At 24.5% G+C, this 17,636-nt stretch overlaps 1 protein-coding gene across 2 annotated transcripts in view; it reads right to left on the minus strand.

The window, feature by feature from the left end:
* The window catches only part of LOC136072140 (terminal nucleotidyltransferase 4A-like), a 52,276-nt gene extending 36,111 nt beyond the window's left edge, over positions 1–16,165 (minus strand). For both annotated transcript variants that reach the window (XM_065820668.1, XM_065820667.1), the window contains exons 1-2: positions 15,678–16,165; positions 5,026–5,149 (exon numbers count right to left, since the gene is read on the minus strand). In XM_065820668.1, coding sequence (XP_065676740.1) covers positions 5,026–5,149; positions 15,678–16,033 — 480 coding nt within the window. In that variant the 5' untranslated portion in view covers positions 16,034–16,165. The remainder of the gene's footprint in view (positions 1–5,025; positions 5,150–15,677) is intronic.
* Between the last annotated feature and the right edge of the window lie 1,471 nt (positions 16,166–17,636).

Here is a 17,636-nt window from a genome sequence, read left to right on the forward strand (position 1 = left end):
AACAAAAATATTTATTTTTTTGCTGCCAAACAATCTGAATTAAAAAGCATATTGGGACAGCCTACATTAAAATAAAAATGACTTGGCAAGATAGGCCACAATGTTGCATTTAAATTAGAATAATTTAAATAACTCTTCTATCTATAGCTTTTGAAAAAATAATTTCAAGTTTTTTCAATTGGTTTGTTAGACTAAAAAATAAAACACTCTTTTAAACCTTACACAAAAGAATGGATTTTACTCATAATTTTAACAGATTTTAAAAAGTTATGCATTTTACTTAACTTAAAAACATAAACTTTAAAAAAGATTCAGAACAAATGCAACTGAACAGAAGAAATGTTTAAGAATAAAATTTATGTTTAGGAAAAATGTTCATGTGAGATTTAAAAAAGTAAAAAAATATATATATTCTTTTTTAATACACATAGCTCAATTTAATTTTTTAAAAGGGCTCAGACAAAACATCCGATTAAAACTTTTTGGGTCGGACAGTGTCCAATCAAATTTTTAAAATAAAAAATTTTAACAGTTTTACGGAACTGAATTGTGCAATCTAAATCTTTGTCATGTTATTCAGTTAATTTAACATTAGTCTAGTGAAATTGTAGTTTCTTTCCTTAAATTGAGCCCTGTATATATATATATCAGACTTTTTCAGGAAGCGCGTGCGATAACACTCCTTGTTCGTCCACAACTAACACAATGTCCAAAAAAAAGTAATTTTTTTAGACTAACTGACCACGACAGTTTGCATATTTTAACTTCTAAAGCATTTTAATAATTCGCGTTAATAAGCTTAACTTACTAAGAAAATTTACTAAAAAAAAAACAATTCTTAAATAAGGAAACAAAATTGTGATGAAATATTAAGTTTAATTAAATAAACTAGAAAATTTATTAATTAAATAAGTATATTAAAAAAAAAAAAATTTATAAAATTTTTATACAACTTTTTTTTAGAGTCGTTGTTGAAAAAAACATCTTTTATAACAATTTAACAATTGAAAGTTTTGATATGCAATTTATTCACGATTTTTATCAGTCCATATTATTAAGAAACTATTTTGCTATGTACGCTAGAACTATAAAAAATTTTGTTAATTTTTTTTACGTTTATTTGTTTATGATGTTTATTGCGTTTATTCGTTCATTTCTTTTTATGTCTTTTCACTTTTAAAAACGTTTTTGCTATATTAGACATTTTTTTTCAATACTTATATAATAAGAAAATAAGAAAATAATTTTGTTATTTATTTGTAAAAAGTATTATTTGATTAATAAATTAATAAATAAAGCAATTACAGAATAATTTAAATAAAAGAATAACAGTTTCTTTAATAAATGTATTTACCGCATCTGATGCATGTATGAAATTGTTTCTTTTATATTGCCCAATTTCCAATGTTAATACAAATTAATAGAGATAATGAACATAACGATTGCTCTTATTAAAAAAATGTATTTAAAAACTTAAACAAAAGTTTTAAATAGGCTTCTAAAAATTTTGTTAAGAAAGTTTGGTAAATTAAAAATGCACTATCCAACAAAATTTTCTAGAATCGCTTTATTTTTTTACATGAAAAACTTGTTATAAAAATTTTTTTTTCACAAATAAATAGCAATAAGTTTTCTCACTTTCCTGTCCATTAATAAAAACAGTAAAGTTAGGCAAAGACATTTGAAAAAAAAATTTAAAAACTGTCTGTGTGTCTAGCTCAATTTATAAAGTATCTCTTTTACATACTGACTGAAAAAGTTGCAAAAAAATCGTATATCAAAAAATATTTTTATTTTTATTATATTATCAACTTTCTTCCCCGACTTGTATCAGTTTTGGTAGTGGAAAATAACCAACACTCTAAAAATAAGAAAACAAAAATAGTAAATATTTAGGTATATCATTTTTTTGTCAACAATTTTCTTTTTTTTAACAAAAAAAATTTTTTAGCTTATTTTATATATGTTTTCTATTTCGCATAGTCTTTGGTTCTTTTTTTCGAGTATTGCTGATTTACTCTCTAGTTTCTTATAGCTTTATTTTGCCACGAATTCTTAAAATGCTTACTATATAAAAACATGGTCGAGTTGTCTAAAAAAATATCTTTAAGCATGGACGTACAAGGCTTGCGACCGCACTTGCTTCCTGAAACAGTCTGTATATATATATATATATATATATATATATATATATATATATATATATTAAAATTGTTTAAATATATAGTAGGCTCCTTATTAACATTTGTTGAGCACTCGTACTTGTATTTTAACATTCCGTAAAAATATGGAAACTAATAATTTCACTTACTTGTTGAAAAATATACTTATACTAGATAAAAAAAAAGTTATACTATTTCTTTGATTAAAAAAGTTGAGCATTTTATTAAAAGAATTCGTTAGAAAGCCTATTTTTTTTATTAAAACCAAATACTAACACAGATGATGTATTTAATAATAACCAAGATAATGATAATTATAAATTTGAAACAAAATACCCCATCTTTTATACCTGATTTGGAAAATTTCGAATATGACCTATTACATTTAATTAAAACAATAAATGTAACATTGATGCAACAATCGGCAGTTATGACAGAGCAGAGATTTTGTTGGACTATACATTTTAGATTTATTAAGTAAAATAATCAATGTAAATGATTTAGGTCTTTATCACAACGATGGTTTAATAGTAATGCGTAAAAAATCTGGTCCACAGCTCGATAAAATTAGAAATTATATAAAAAAAATTTAAAATATCGGCTTTCAAATCGAAATAAACATAAATTTAAAAATTGTGAACTTTCTTGATGTCACATTTAACCTCTCTGAAAATTCATATAAGCCTTTCAAAAAACCAAACAATGAATTAGTGTATATTTATATTAACTCAAATCATCCACCCCAAATTCTACAACAAATCCCGATTTCAATTAATAACAGGCTAAACCAAATCTCCTCTAATAAAAATGTATTCAATTCCTCTAAATGAATATTTGAAGATGCCCTTAAAAAAAACAGTTTTGAAAATTTTGAACTAAAATTTAACCCTGAAAAAAAGAATACAAAAAAACAAAATATAATTTGGTTCAACCCGCCATATAGCAAAAATGTTTCCACTAACATAGGAAAAGTGTTTTTAAAATTGGTCGATAAGCATTTCCTGCCCTCTAATAAATTATATAAAACTTTTAATCGAAATACAATTAAAGTTAGCTACAGTTGTACAAAAAATGTGGAAAGAATTATAAGAGATCACAATAATGCTTTGTTAAACAAAAAAGAAATCCTAAAAAAACAACAGAAAGTTGTAAACAAAATGAGTGGAAGTTGTATATCAAAAAATGTGGTGTATAATTGTGTTGTCTCCTTTAAGAATGTACCTGATAAACAATATATTGGCATATAAATGTGGTATATAAATGTGTTGTTTCCTTTAAGAATGTACCTGATAATCAATATATTGGCATATAAATGTGGTATATAAATGTGTTGTTTCCTTTAAGAATGTACCTGATAATCAATATATTGGCATATAAATGTGGTATATAAATGTGTTGTTTCCTTTAAGAATGTAACTGATAATCAATATATTGGCATATAAAAGGGTGAATGGGAAAAACCTTTTGCCAATCATAAGCAATCTTTTAAAAATAAAAAGTATTTTTAAAAGATTGTAAAGTAAAGACACCATGCTGACAAAATATATATGGGAATTAAAAGACAGAAGTATTGATGATTTTATACTGAATTGGTCCATCCTTAAAACAGCGCCTGCATGTAACAATATTTCCAAATTGTATACTATGACTACAAGAAAAATTTGAAATAACTACACACGCAAACCAAGGTTGTTTATTGAACAAAAAATCGGAATTAATTTCTAAATGCAGGCACAAAAATAAGTTTCTCCTAAAAAACTATAAAAATAAACGAGCCCAAATAATAGTTACATTAAGTCCCCTTATTAAAAAATATTTTTTTCAAAAAAGCATAGGTAATCATTTCCAAAGAATTCTTTTTATAAAAGTGTCAGCAAATTCCACAAATGTGTGAAAATTGACAGTAGTTAAGACACTTCCAACTTCCTGTAATTTAATTTTTGGTATAATTGAAGTTTTATAAATTTGATCTTTTATTTCTGATGAGTTTTTATTAATGAAACACAGTGTTAAATGAGTAAAATTTTTGTTAAGTTATTTTCTACTAATTTATAATTGCTGTTCTTTTAAGAACATTGAGCACTCTATTTTGTAGAATACATTTTTAAAATTGTTTAATATATATATATATATATATATATATATATATATATATATATATATATATATATATATATATATATATATATATATATATATATATATATATATACATCGTCCCCTCAGTATTCTCTTGTTCTATCTACAAATGTAATAAATTAAATGTTCTATCTAATATATAAAATAAATACTTATATAATAATATATATATCAATAAATACAATGTTCTATTTGATATAATATATTATACTACATAGAACATTGTATTTATTTATATATAATTTTTTTATTTTACATATTAGATAGAACAATTTATTTATTATTATTCCCACAGTATTATCTTGTTCATTAGTAGATAGAATAAGATAATACTGAGGGAATATATATATATATATATATATATATATATATATATATATATATATATATATATATATATATATATATATATATATATATATATATATATATATATATATATATATATATATATATATATATATATATATATATGTATATATATATATATACATATATATATATATATACATATACACATATGTATATATATATATATATATATATATATACATATATATATACATATATATACATATATATACATATATATATGTTTGTATATGTATATATAACAAACATTTAATCAACAGATTAAATGTTTGTTATATATATGAATGAATTTATAATTTTAATAATATTTAATCAAAATAATAACTTTTAATTCAATTTTATAAATAATTACCTTAGCACTTGGCCATATACTAACAACAAGATCAGTTATCCTCTGTATCACATCGTTTCTCATCATTTCTTCCTCAGGCATAGGAGCCATGTAGTTATAAAAGTCAATAATCTCCTGGTGTAATCTATTGAAGAATAAAGCAATTTATATTAATGTAAAAATATTTACTTTCATGACTAGTTTCACAGGCATTGCACAGTGGGTCAGAATAGCAAATTTTGAGACAAAACTAATAAATAATTTAATATTAGCGCTATATCAACTAAATATGACAGGAATACTAATAACGCCTGAGCTTCTTGCTTAGGTGGTTTTTTTTATTTGGTTGCTATGCATATCTAATTTTGCATAGCAATAACTTATATAAAATTATTAAAAATGTGCCACGTGCACTTTTATATAGGCAGTACTACTATTAAAGGTGTTATTTATTTGGTTGTTAAGAATAGCTAAGTTAGCGTAGTAACATTTTATTTTGCCAACTGCAATGTTTATTTGCACTATGTACAGTTAATTTGATGTGGTTGTGTACAATGTACTTCATTTTTCATATCATAGTTTATTTCTTAAATTATCACACAAAAAAATTCATAATAAGTATCTGTGTGTGTCCTCCCCAAATTAAATTAAGGATATTTTTCAAAAAACCTGGCCAAAGGTCAAAACCAGGGTTGAATAACCATTTTTTCTGAAAAAAAAATCCCATGAATTGTTTAAAAAAAAAAAAAAAAAATGTTTTTTTTGTTTGTTTAAACTCTTTTTTTTTTTAAATAAGCTGTGTTTAATCAACTTTTTCAATAAAATAAAGCATTAGCATTTCACTTAAATTATATAAATTAGAGTAAACTATATCTTCTATCAGTATTACTGATATAATTCATCAACCAATACATTATAATTTAATGTTCTGCATATAATATTATTATAACTTTGCTGAAATTTAGAGGAGGTGAATTGAAATTAAATTTTTTTTAAATTTATTTCACCTCCACTACAAGGCCACTACAGTCAAGGAGGCTGCTTCGGTTGTGATTTAAACCCTTTCTTAACTCTACAACTGTGAAACACCAACATTGACAAAAACAAGCCACTGCACGGAGAAACAAGTTGAGCAAGGTAATACCAGGGACATGGTGGGGATAAAACTCATAGCTTCTCACTAATGAGGCAAGCACTTTACCACTACCACATATCAGCCTGAATATATATACTGGATTTGGCATGAGAAAATTAGTGTAGGAGCTACAAATAGCCCATCTAAAATAAACTTGATGGTCTATAAAGGCTACTCACCTAGACTTTCTTTCTAGTAATTTAAATTATTATTTTTCTATGACAATTTATGATTAATTTTTGAATTAATTTATGATTCTACTTAATTTTTATTTTGTTCCTTTTCATTTCAGGAATGCTACTTGTTTTTTTAGCAATGAAAATGCAGAAAAAACAGGCATTTATAAAAATGTTTTTAATTTTATCTTAACATTTTTTAATATTATTTTTTATTACATTTATTTAATAATTTGGTTATTTAAACAACCGTTTTAATAAAACGACTATATAAAAATACTGCTATATACTGTCATTTTATAAAGCCAATTGATCATAATTCTATGTATTATTATAAAAGTTTGTTCATTTTCCTTCTTCGCGTAAAATAATAATGTCATAATGAATAAAAATGTTATCAAATATGAAAATTTTGACAAGCACTATAATATCAAGAGGGGAGAAGGAAAAATCATTAAAAAAAAAATTATATTATGTATGGAGTTTTTAAAGAATATCAAAGTAAAAAACATCAAAAAATTATATTATTTGCAGGCTTTATTTTGCACAAGTAGCACACTTACACAGGTAAGAAAATGGGCACAGGCAATAGCCTGCCATTTCTGCCGAAGTACACACACAATATATATATATATATATATATATATATATATATATATATATATATATATATATATATATATATATATATATATATATATATATATATATATATATATATATATGGTTAGAATTCAATAAATACGGCTGCGTATAAACTTTTTTTAAAATATATATATTTTATACGTGATGACACTGATCACGATAGATCAGCGAAATATCGAAATAATTATATATTATTAAAAATATATATTTTTTTTTTAAAGTTTCTACGCAGCCGTATTTATTGAATTCTAACCATATTTTAACGTATAACAAGAAAATGACTTTCAAAGATTTTATATATATATATATATATATATATATATATATATATATATATATATATATATATATATATATATATATATATATATATATGTATATATATATATATGTATATATATTAGGGTGGTGGTAAGAACAACTTATTTTAAAAATGTCAGCTGACAACCCGTAAATGTGTTTTATATAATAAAATAATACTGGATTTAAAAAAATTTTGAATAAAAAAAATTTTGAATAAAAAATATTTTTACGGGTGCCACGAGGCCCTTATACATCAAACAGGTTCCTAATATTATAAAAAAAATTTAAATATTTTATAAAAAAAACTATTTAAGATTTTTTTGAAATTATAATTAAAAAAAATAAACTTTTTTCATTTTTAGTTTAAAAGGTCATTTTTTTGCAATAAACTATAAAATAACAATTTTTTTTTAAAATAATTGTTATTTTTGAAATTTTTATAAAATTTTGCTTCTTTTGAGACCCAACGTGACATACTTTTGAAAAACTTTTTTTTTTTATAACATTAGGAACCTGTTTGATGTATAAGGGCCTTGTGGCACCCGTAAAAATATTTTTTATTCAAAAAATTTTTAAATCCAGTATTATTTTATTATATAAAACACATTTAGGGGTTGTCAGCTGACATTTTTAAAATAAGTTGTTTTTAGCACCACCCTAATATATATATATATATTTATATATATATATATATATATATATATATATATATATATATATATATATATATATATACATATAGAGAGAGAGTGACCAGTTTTTTTGCACAATTTAAAAAATTTAATTGCATATTTAAAAAATAAATAAATATGCAATTAAATTTTATTAATTGCATATGTCAAATAAATAACATACTGTAAATTTAATATACTTGAGAAATTAATTTTCAGAAGCATCTTTATGCTTTTAAACAGGTGCATTCATAGTATTACATGAAAGATAAAGTTCGATTTGTAAACTTTAAGCTGTTTAAAAAGAATTATTTTAGTTAAAATTGATATTTTTCAAATGGTTTAAACAACTGGTTTAAACCGATCAACCCTGGTGAAAACAGCAAATAAACTCATGTTTTAAATTTAAGTTAAAAAAAATTGCCAACCTCAAACACTGTCAGGTTGGCATTGCCATATTGCACTGACCCTAGTTCCCGGTGATGAATATCTCATTACTCCTCTCCTCACCATGAGCAAATACCAATACAACAAAAAAAGACCTCTAAAAAAAACTTTTTATAACTTAAAATTATACTTATACTCAGAGTTATTAGTGTGCGCTCTACTTACTGAGTTTTCAATTGTTTTTCAACTGTTAAGACTAAAATTTTAATTATTACTATTGTTTCCGTTTAATTTACTATCAAACTCTTTTATGAACTCGTAATTGATTTTATATTCTTTTTGGAAATGAAAAGAAAATATGTTATGTTTAAAATGTTTAAAAAAAAACATGTTTAGAAAAAAATTTCACTGGGTTTTTTTTTACATTTCATTTATTAACTTTGTATATAAAAATGTGATATGTAAGTTAAAACTTGAGGTAATCTAATTTTCAATTTCTAAGAGACTTAATACAAATAGATTTTTTAAAATTCTGGTATATATACTTCTTAAATATATTCTTATATAGTATAGACGTGTATAAAAAAAGCATTATATGAATTTTTAAAAAAAAAAATTTTCTTTATTTCTTTATCTTGTGTATCAGGTTTATTGCTGTAAAATATATTTAGATGTATTAAATATAGCGCAAGTATAAAAATGAAGAAATCATATAGTACTATTTTTATCCTACAAAAGAAATATATATAGTTATAAATTACTTATAAATATTCATTTTAAATAAATTAGCCCAAAATATCTTTAATTTCAAAATCAAACGCTGCTTTTTCACTTTCACTTGAATCACTTTCACAATATTAGCATATTAAATAAACTGCCACCTTTTTTTAAAAAAAAGCCAGGAAGTTAATGCGGACCTGTACAGGGAAATATGCACTACTTCAAACAACTTTAAAGTATGACAAATTAGTTTATCAATCAGTTAAGCAAAATGTGTGATTATTCAAAAAAGAAATTGTCTATTATCTAACACTTCTTATTATATAAGTTTACAAATTTCCAAAGAATACTTAAAACCCAGACTATTAGTTAAAATTCTTTTGCAACACATGCATATTTTGCTTGCTTTTTAACATACTAATTATTTATCTTTTAAAATAACACAGAATAATACAGAACAGTTATAGCTGTTTGAAATAATTTCATAATTTTTTTAGCATATCCTGAATGAAACAGTTTTATTTTTTAACTAGTAAAACAAACACTTTTACAAAACTATATTATTTTAGAAGTTTTTAAAAGAATAACTAAATATAAACATAGAAATATTTAACTTTATTTTTACCAATAATTTGTATTTTGCACAAGCTTTATTATTAACACATTAGCCTAATGTTGTCATAAAATCCTTATGACATAAAATACTCTTTATTTATTTTATTTTTTAAAGACATTAACTTTTGTAACTACTGCAATATTATTAATTCAGGCTTATTCGGAAGGTGGGTGCAATCACACTCTATATCTGACCACACATAATATTTAGTTGTGACAACTTGGCCACAGCATTTTAGATGTTTTGAAAACATTTAAATGCGCAAAACATTTTAAAAACTTAACTTGATTTATGGGAGACAATTACTAAAAAATGAAATGAATTCTTAACGAAAAAAAAAACTTGACTAAAACAATATAAATTATGTTAAGAATTAATACTTTCTAATCTCTTTTATAATTATTTTTAAAAAATTAACCGACACTCTTTTATATAAAGAGTATTATATAATTTTTTATTTATTTATGCTTTATTTCAACAAGATTCTAATAAAACTATCGCTAGTTAAATTATGTAATAAGTAAAGAAAATCTTTTTCTATAACAATTTCATGCTTTGCGTAGCTTCTAAAGTTGAAAATATTTAAAACAATTCTTTTTAAGTAAGATGAACAAAAGAAATAATTAAACAATTTAGTTACTATTGAAATAATACAACAATCATTTTTCAACAGTCTTTAAAATGTTTAAAAAAATTTCCAATGTTTAAAAAAATGCACCAGGCCCCTATATCAATGATGCCCTTTCTCTTTTAGACAGGGTGCAAAAGTGCATTGTTAACATAGTTGGACCTGCTCTTGCACCCAACCTCCAACCATTATCACATCATGTTGCTTCTCTTTCTCTTTTCTACAAATACTATAATGGGCACTGCTATAAAGACCTAGCATCTCTTGTGCCATCTACTAAAATTATTTCTCATGTTACTTGTCATTCAATTAAGTCTCATCATTTTTCTGTGACTATTCCTAAGTGCTCTAAAAACTCTTATTCTTCTAGTTTTTTTCTTCGAACATCAGTTTTTTGGAACTGGTTTCCTTTATCTTGATTTCCTGATTCATTTAATTTGCAATCTTATAAATCGTCTGCCAATCGTTATCTTGCTCTACAAACTTTATCTTTTCTCTTCCAGTAACTTCCAACTCTAATAGTGGTTGCTTGCAGCCTTGTTGGAAGTGAAGATGTTTAAAAAAAAATTTCACTGGGGTTTTTTTTACATTTCATTTATTAACTTTGTATATAAAAAAGATTTGTCGTAAACTATTTTAATTTTGTTTTCTGTTACTAAATATTTTGATAAAATAATTAGTTTAATAGAGACAAAGTTTTCTTAGTTATTAATTTAATCAAAACTTTTTTCATTAGTAAGTACCGCTTATGCCTTATATAATTGCCATTCAAACTTTTGTAACAAACTTTTTTACATAATCGTCATTCATATGTTAAAATGATTTTTTTAAACTAATTACTCCTTACTTCTTTTATCTTACCGCTTATCGACTAATTTAAAAGTTAAATAATGATAAAAAGTTACATAGTAAAAACTGCTTTAGACGTAAAACAGCCCTACGTTTGCATAAGTTGCTGGCATATATATGCATATATATGCAAATATATATATATATATATATATATATATATATATACAGGGCTTGTTATAAAGTGAGCGCGATCGCGCTCCGCTTGTAAAACGCGCCCGTAAATGGTATTTTCAAACGTTCCAGGCGCGATAAACAACGCTCGTTCAGCTTATAACGAGCGAATAAAATAACGCTCGTCCAATAGTTCGGGATTATTTTTTATTTTCATAAAATATTTAAAAAAGATTTTTTATTAAAGATATTCTATTATGAAAGCACTAATATAAAATATAAAAAGCACTACGTCGTTCTCTTTTGCGCTAACGTAATTAATAAGCAGTTTGAAGTCGTTAATAGCCACTAATTTCAATAATGGAATGTGCACGTGGAAACACAATGTGAATACAAAAATGCGCAAATAAAATAAGAATAGAAAATTAGAAAACCATTATAAGAAAATTGAAACTGCAGAGTATTTTTAATCTTGTGAAAATATCGAGTAAGATTTATTTGATTTATTGTTTGTAATATTCCACACATCGTTTATAATAAAAATAAATATTAATAATAGAGTAATTTTTAAAATTAGTTTTTGTTCATAGTATAGATTTTTTATTAACTATTATTTATTTTAACTCAAATTTGAAACGATTCTGTTGTTTAAAATGCTCGCAACCAAGGGCATTCGAAAAGGAACAAAGTAATGATGTCAATATTTATTAAATGGAAAGTTATTATTCTTATTTATTATTATTTCAAATTATCCTTGTATTATTTTTTTAAGATAAAAAAAACGTAATTTAAAAAAGAAATTTTAGAAAAAAATTAAATAATTAATTTGAATAAAAAATTTCAAGAAATATAAAAACCATTAACCGTTAATTAAGTTTACAGCGTAACATTTTAAAATACATATATCAAAACAACGAAGCAAAACTAAGTCACTAAATTATACTTCAATACTAAATCAATTAAAGTTGCGTTTTTGTTTGATATTATTTTTTTATAACATAAATAGTTAAAAATAAATTCGCGATTTGACAATATACAAGAAGTTTGGAAATATAAAAATCTACTTCGTTGAAGTAGTTTCATGAGTGTCATACTAATTCAAACATTTTTTGACGAAAGAATTATGTAACAAATAAAAAAAGATATAAAAAATAAAAAGCTTTTTGTGAGCATTGCCTTCAGCAATTTTCATGATCGTGCTCGCCGACGTTATCTCGAGCGCACATAATCACGCTCGATGAAAACATATTCTAATTTTACGAGCGCGATATAACACGCCTGACGATTTTCTTCATCACAAGCCCTGTATATATATATATACATATATATATATACATATGTATGTATCAGTCTTCTCTGTTTAGCCAGCGCTTTTGTGCTAAAGTTTTTTCGCACTCACCCACACGCTTGCAAAAACTTAGCAGAGCGCATGAAAAAGAGATTGCCAAAAAATATAAAACCAATTTGTTTCAAATTGCAACAAAACTTTTTTGCTCGTTAGTTCAACTTTTATGAAAAATGGGTTTTTTACCAGTTTATTTTTTAAACTATTTTATCTGGTATTTGTTCAAAGCACTTTTTTAGATGTTTTTATTTTAATTTAAATAGCAGAAAAAATTAAATTTTTCAAATCGTGCAGGCAAACTTAAAAATGACCTTCCTGGCAGCACTTTTTGTGCTCTGGCATTAAATTTCAAACAGAGAAAACTGATATATATATATATATATATATATATATATATATATATATATATACATATATATATATGTATATATATATATATATATAAATATATATATATATACATATACATATATATATATATATATATATATATATATATATATATATATATATATATATATATATATATATGTGTGTGTGTGTGTGTGTGTGTATATATATATATACACACACACTGTCACGGACAATATTAAGTAACATTACATTGTTGATAAAATCAAAACTCAAACAATAAAAATGAAATTATTTACGTCAAGATCTATATAACTGCAATATTTTTTTTTTTTGTTTTTAAATTTGACTCCAAATAAAAAAATATATATTTATAACTCTTTTTAACTCATTGCAAAAGTAACTCTTTTAAATGAAATTACCAATTTTACAATTCTTCTGTCCAAAATAAATGTTACAAAAGTAAGAAACATCAAAGTTTTCATTATGAAATATAATATTCAGTCAATACCTATTTATCAAAAACAATTATTATTAAAAACATTTTGCTAAAGTTATTAAAAATAAACATTTCAAACTATATTTTATGGAAATTATTTTTAGAAAAAGTAAAACTAATAATAACAATGGTTTATCATCAAAAATTATTCATTGGAAATTAGATCTTGTGTCATTTGTGATCAAAAAAGGGATTAATCTGCAAAAAATGTGTTGAGAAATATCAAAAAGTTGTGTTAGAAAGATGTGTATAAAATATGAAACAACTGGTTCTGTTGAGATTTAGAAAAAACTTGGCTGCCCCCCCCCCCCCTCTAAGACTTCAACAAGAACTGAGAAGTTAATTGCATGGATAGCGAAGAAAAATTTAACAATAACTTCAGATAAGACTGGTTGTTGAAAATTTTAAATTAAATATTTTCAGTCAAACTGTACAAAAAAGTTTTAATTCAAGTGGTTTAATAAACCGACTTCAAAAAAATAAACCCATCATTATCGGTGTGAACAAAAAAATGTTTAGCATTTACAAAACTGAATTTTAACAAGAATGAGGCATTTTAGAACTCAGTGTTATGATATGATAACAGTAAATTTTAAACACTTAGCATTAAAAAACTACAAAGAGTCTGGTGCAGACCTTGCGATGCAGTCTTAGAAATCTTAAAAAAACCATCAAGCATGGATGTGGCTCAACAATGGTTAAGGGATGCTTTGCTTTAAATAGTGTGGGAAGGCTAAGACTTTTTTAGGTACTTTATTAAGTACCTAAAAAAGTCTTATACGAAATGAATATTGTTAAAAACCCTAGACAAACCAAACCATAACCCTCACCGTTAGGCTCAGGGTTTAGCTAAAGGTTTGGTCAGGGTATGGCTTTCAATAAAATAAACTTTATTGTTGGGTTCAGGGCAAGCTTATGGCGAAGACCAGCATCCCAAACTTTGTTGAAAGCCTTAGATAGGTCGAAAGATATGTGTAGACAAATGTTTGTATTATTTTAAATTGTTTTTTGTAATTAAGATTTTAGATATATTGATATGTCGATATTTTAGAAGCCTTAGATGTTAAGCCTTAGATATTTTTGAACTATTTTAGTTAATTAGTCATTTAAATTTTTTTTTTCTTTTTTGCTATGTTAGTGTTATAATTTAATTTTTAAATAAATATTGTATTTAAACTTGGCTATTAGGTGAGTTCAGACAGCAGATTTGTAAGTTTAGTAAACTTTAACAATTTCAATGGTATTGTTTAATGATACATGCTAACTAAAGGTTATTACCTTATTGATACATGCCAAAGATGTTTACTTTATTGATACATGCTAACTAAAGATGTTGTAACAAAAAGTATAAGTTGAAATTTTAGTAAAGCCTATTTAAGTAAACTATTGTTACTACTTACTCCTTTTTAACATAATTTTGTATTGTAACTAACTGAACTCATTTTAATAAAGATAAAAATATTTGCGAAAACAAATTTTTTTGATACTAAGGTGTATCAAACCATCACCACCACACCCACTTCCATCGTTATAATACGCTTCTAATATACTTTGGTGGTTCAATATAAATTTTTAACAACTTTTTTTAAATTTAAATTACTTATGTCTTAAAAAAAGACTTTTTCTGAAAAAAAGTGTTTGATTTTTTAAATTTGATTTCTCACCAGGTGACAACATATGCTTGTCGTCCACTCTTCCCAAACTTTTTTTTTTGCATTGAAAATGTTAACACTTTTAGATGTCTAAATTCAGATAAATATAAGACATTTATTTGAAGTCATCTTTTAGACACTTTGAGACGCTTTAATTAAATATAAATAGATGTCTTATAGTTATCTGAATTTAGACGTCTAAAGGTGTTAACATTTTAGATTCTAAAAACACGTGTTTGTGCTGACTGGGTCACACCTATCTTTTGATATCAAGATATTTATATTTCATTAAGAATTGACAAAGTTATGACTATTTAAGCTAAAATAAAATAATTTTAACCAGTTTATTCAACAAATCCATATATCAAAAAATCAGTACTTAAACCGTCATAACTTTTGAAGGAATTGTTTGATTTTGATAACTTTCACCTTTAAAATACTGCGTTGATCCTCTTTTCAATGATATATAACAGTATAATATTTAAACAACTTAAAATTTTTGCTCACGTACCTATTCTTTGAAATCAAATTTAAAAATGATCAATAGGTATATTTTTTATTAAATATAAACTTTAAACTTACCCATTTGCATTCTCTGGGTATTTGGCACATTTCTTCCACGGAGCGTTATGGATGTTATTATTCTCGTCTTCGTCATCAGTAAAATCAGATTGTTGTGACTTCTTAGTATCTTGTCCCGAAATACTTTTTGCCTCATATAGATCAAATTTTTTATTAGCATTGCTATTGTTTAATGATATAAAATCTTCTCCAACTTTAAAGGATCTTTTATCGAAAGTGTTTTGTTTAGAGGGATCGAAACAAAAGCTAGCTGGTTTTATAACTTTTCCCATAGTAGTTTGCATAATAATGTTCCATGTCCTTAGTGCTGGCCCTTCGTGTTCTGGTAAACATTCTAATCGAGGATCTACTGCCATGATATTGGAACTAAACTGGGAAAATTACAAAATCCAAATTTGATTACGAGACTCAAACTTATCCGCGGTGCTGACACCAATTAACTTGTAGCAATTCCCGCATGTAAGAACGGCCCACGGAGAAATTAAACTGATATCATTTTATATTTATTTGGGCCGTATCACAGTGATTTAAAAAACATAAAATTTGGCCAAAATACAGTTTTTTGAGTGGCGCAATTTAAATAATGTTATTAGCTAACTATTTTCTATAGTTTCTTATGATTTTAACGATATAAAAAAATAAGTACTGAAATAAAAGATTCAAACGTTAATTTATGTTTGAAAGTGACCGAAAACAGCTTTTTTTTATCAATAAAATTTTATCATTTTTTAATGATAAAATTTTATTGATAAAAAAAAGCTGTTTTCGGTAATATATAACGTAATATATATATATATATATATATATATATATATATATATATATATATATATATATATATATATATATATATATATATATATATATATATATATATATATTCACATTAAAAAGTTTTGTTCAGAAATTTCAGGAAAAATTCTTAAAACATATAAGTTAAAGGTAATTTACGTCGTATTAGTTTTTACGTCGCAAATTTTTTTATAAAATGAGCTTTTTAAAACCACATTATTTCGAAATGGGGCAAGTTGGGGCAGCTAACTTTTTTAGTTTCTAATAGAATGATACAAACTCTCTTTAAAAAAAGAAACAGCTTCGCAAAGGAAGTCTAAGGTAAAAAGTCCTAGCACTATAAAAATCAGTTTAAACTCGATACAATTGCATTTTTTAAATGCATTTCTTACAACGTGTATAAATACATATTTCAAATATTTTCATAATTTAAGATAAAGTTATCTATAATCTTTGTATATATAGAAAATTAAATTGAAAGGTTTTGTATTTAGGGAGAAAATCAAGATTTAAAAATGATAAAATTTTATTGATAACAAAAAGCTGCTTTCGGTCACTTTCAAACATAAATTAACGTTTGAATCTTTTATCTCAGTACTTATTTTTTTATACCGTTAAAATCATAAGAAACTGTAGAATATAGTTAGCTAATAACATTATTTAAATTGCGCCACTCGAAAAACTGTATTTTGGCCAAATTTTAAGTGTTTCTAAATCACTGTGCGTATGTTTAAAAGGTGAGTACATGACACTCTCTAGTACTTGAAACTGTGTTTATGGTTAAATAAATACACCAAAAGAGCTATTGCACTAACTTTATTCACATCGGTATTATTATTACATTATTATAAAGATAATATAACATATGCTATTAGTGCAGTGGCTATAAGGTTGGAGCCTTACCCCGCCCCCTCCTTCACCCCCTAAAAAAAAGCATGTCATTAGGACCCCAAAATTCTAAAAATCTTCCACTAGGTGTTACTAAAAAAAAAAAAAGAGCCTTCTAAATTTCAAATTCGTAAAAAGGCGTCTAAAAAACTTAACTATAATAAAAATTTATTTTAGCATGTTTATGCGATTTCTTAAAATACAAGTCTCTACATGAATCCCTGCAACTTTTTTCGAGGTTTTAGAAAGGTCACTTTTAGACGTGGAGCAAACTTAAAA

Source organism: Hydra vulgaris, chromosome 15 (genome assembly GCF_038396675.1).
Source record: "Hydra vulgaris chromosome 15, alternate assembly HydraT2T_AEP".
NCBI classification, from domain to species: Eukaryota; Metazoa; Cnidaria; class Hydrozoa; order Anthoathecata; family Hydridae; genus Hydra; species Hydra vulgaris.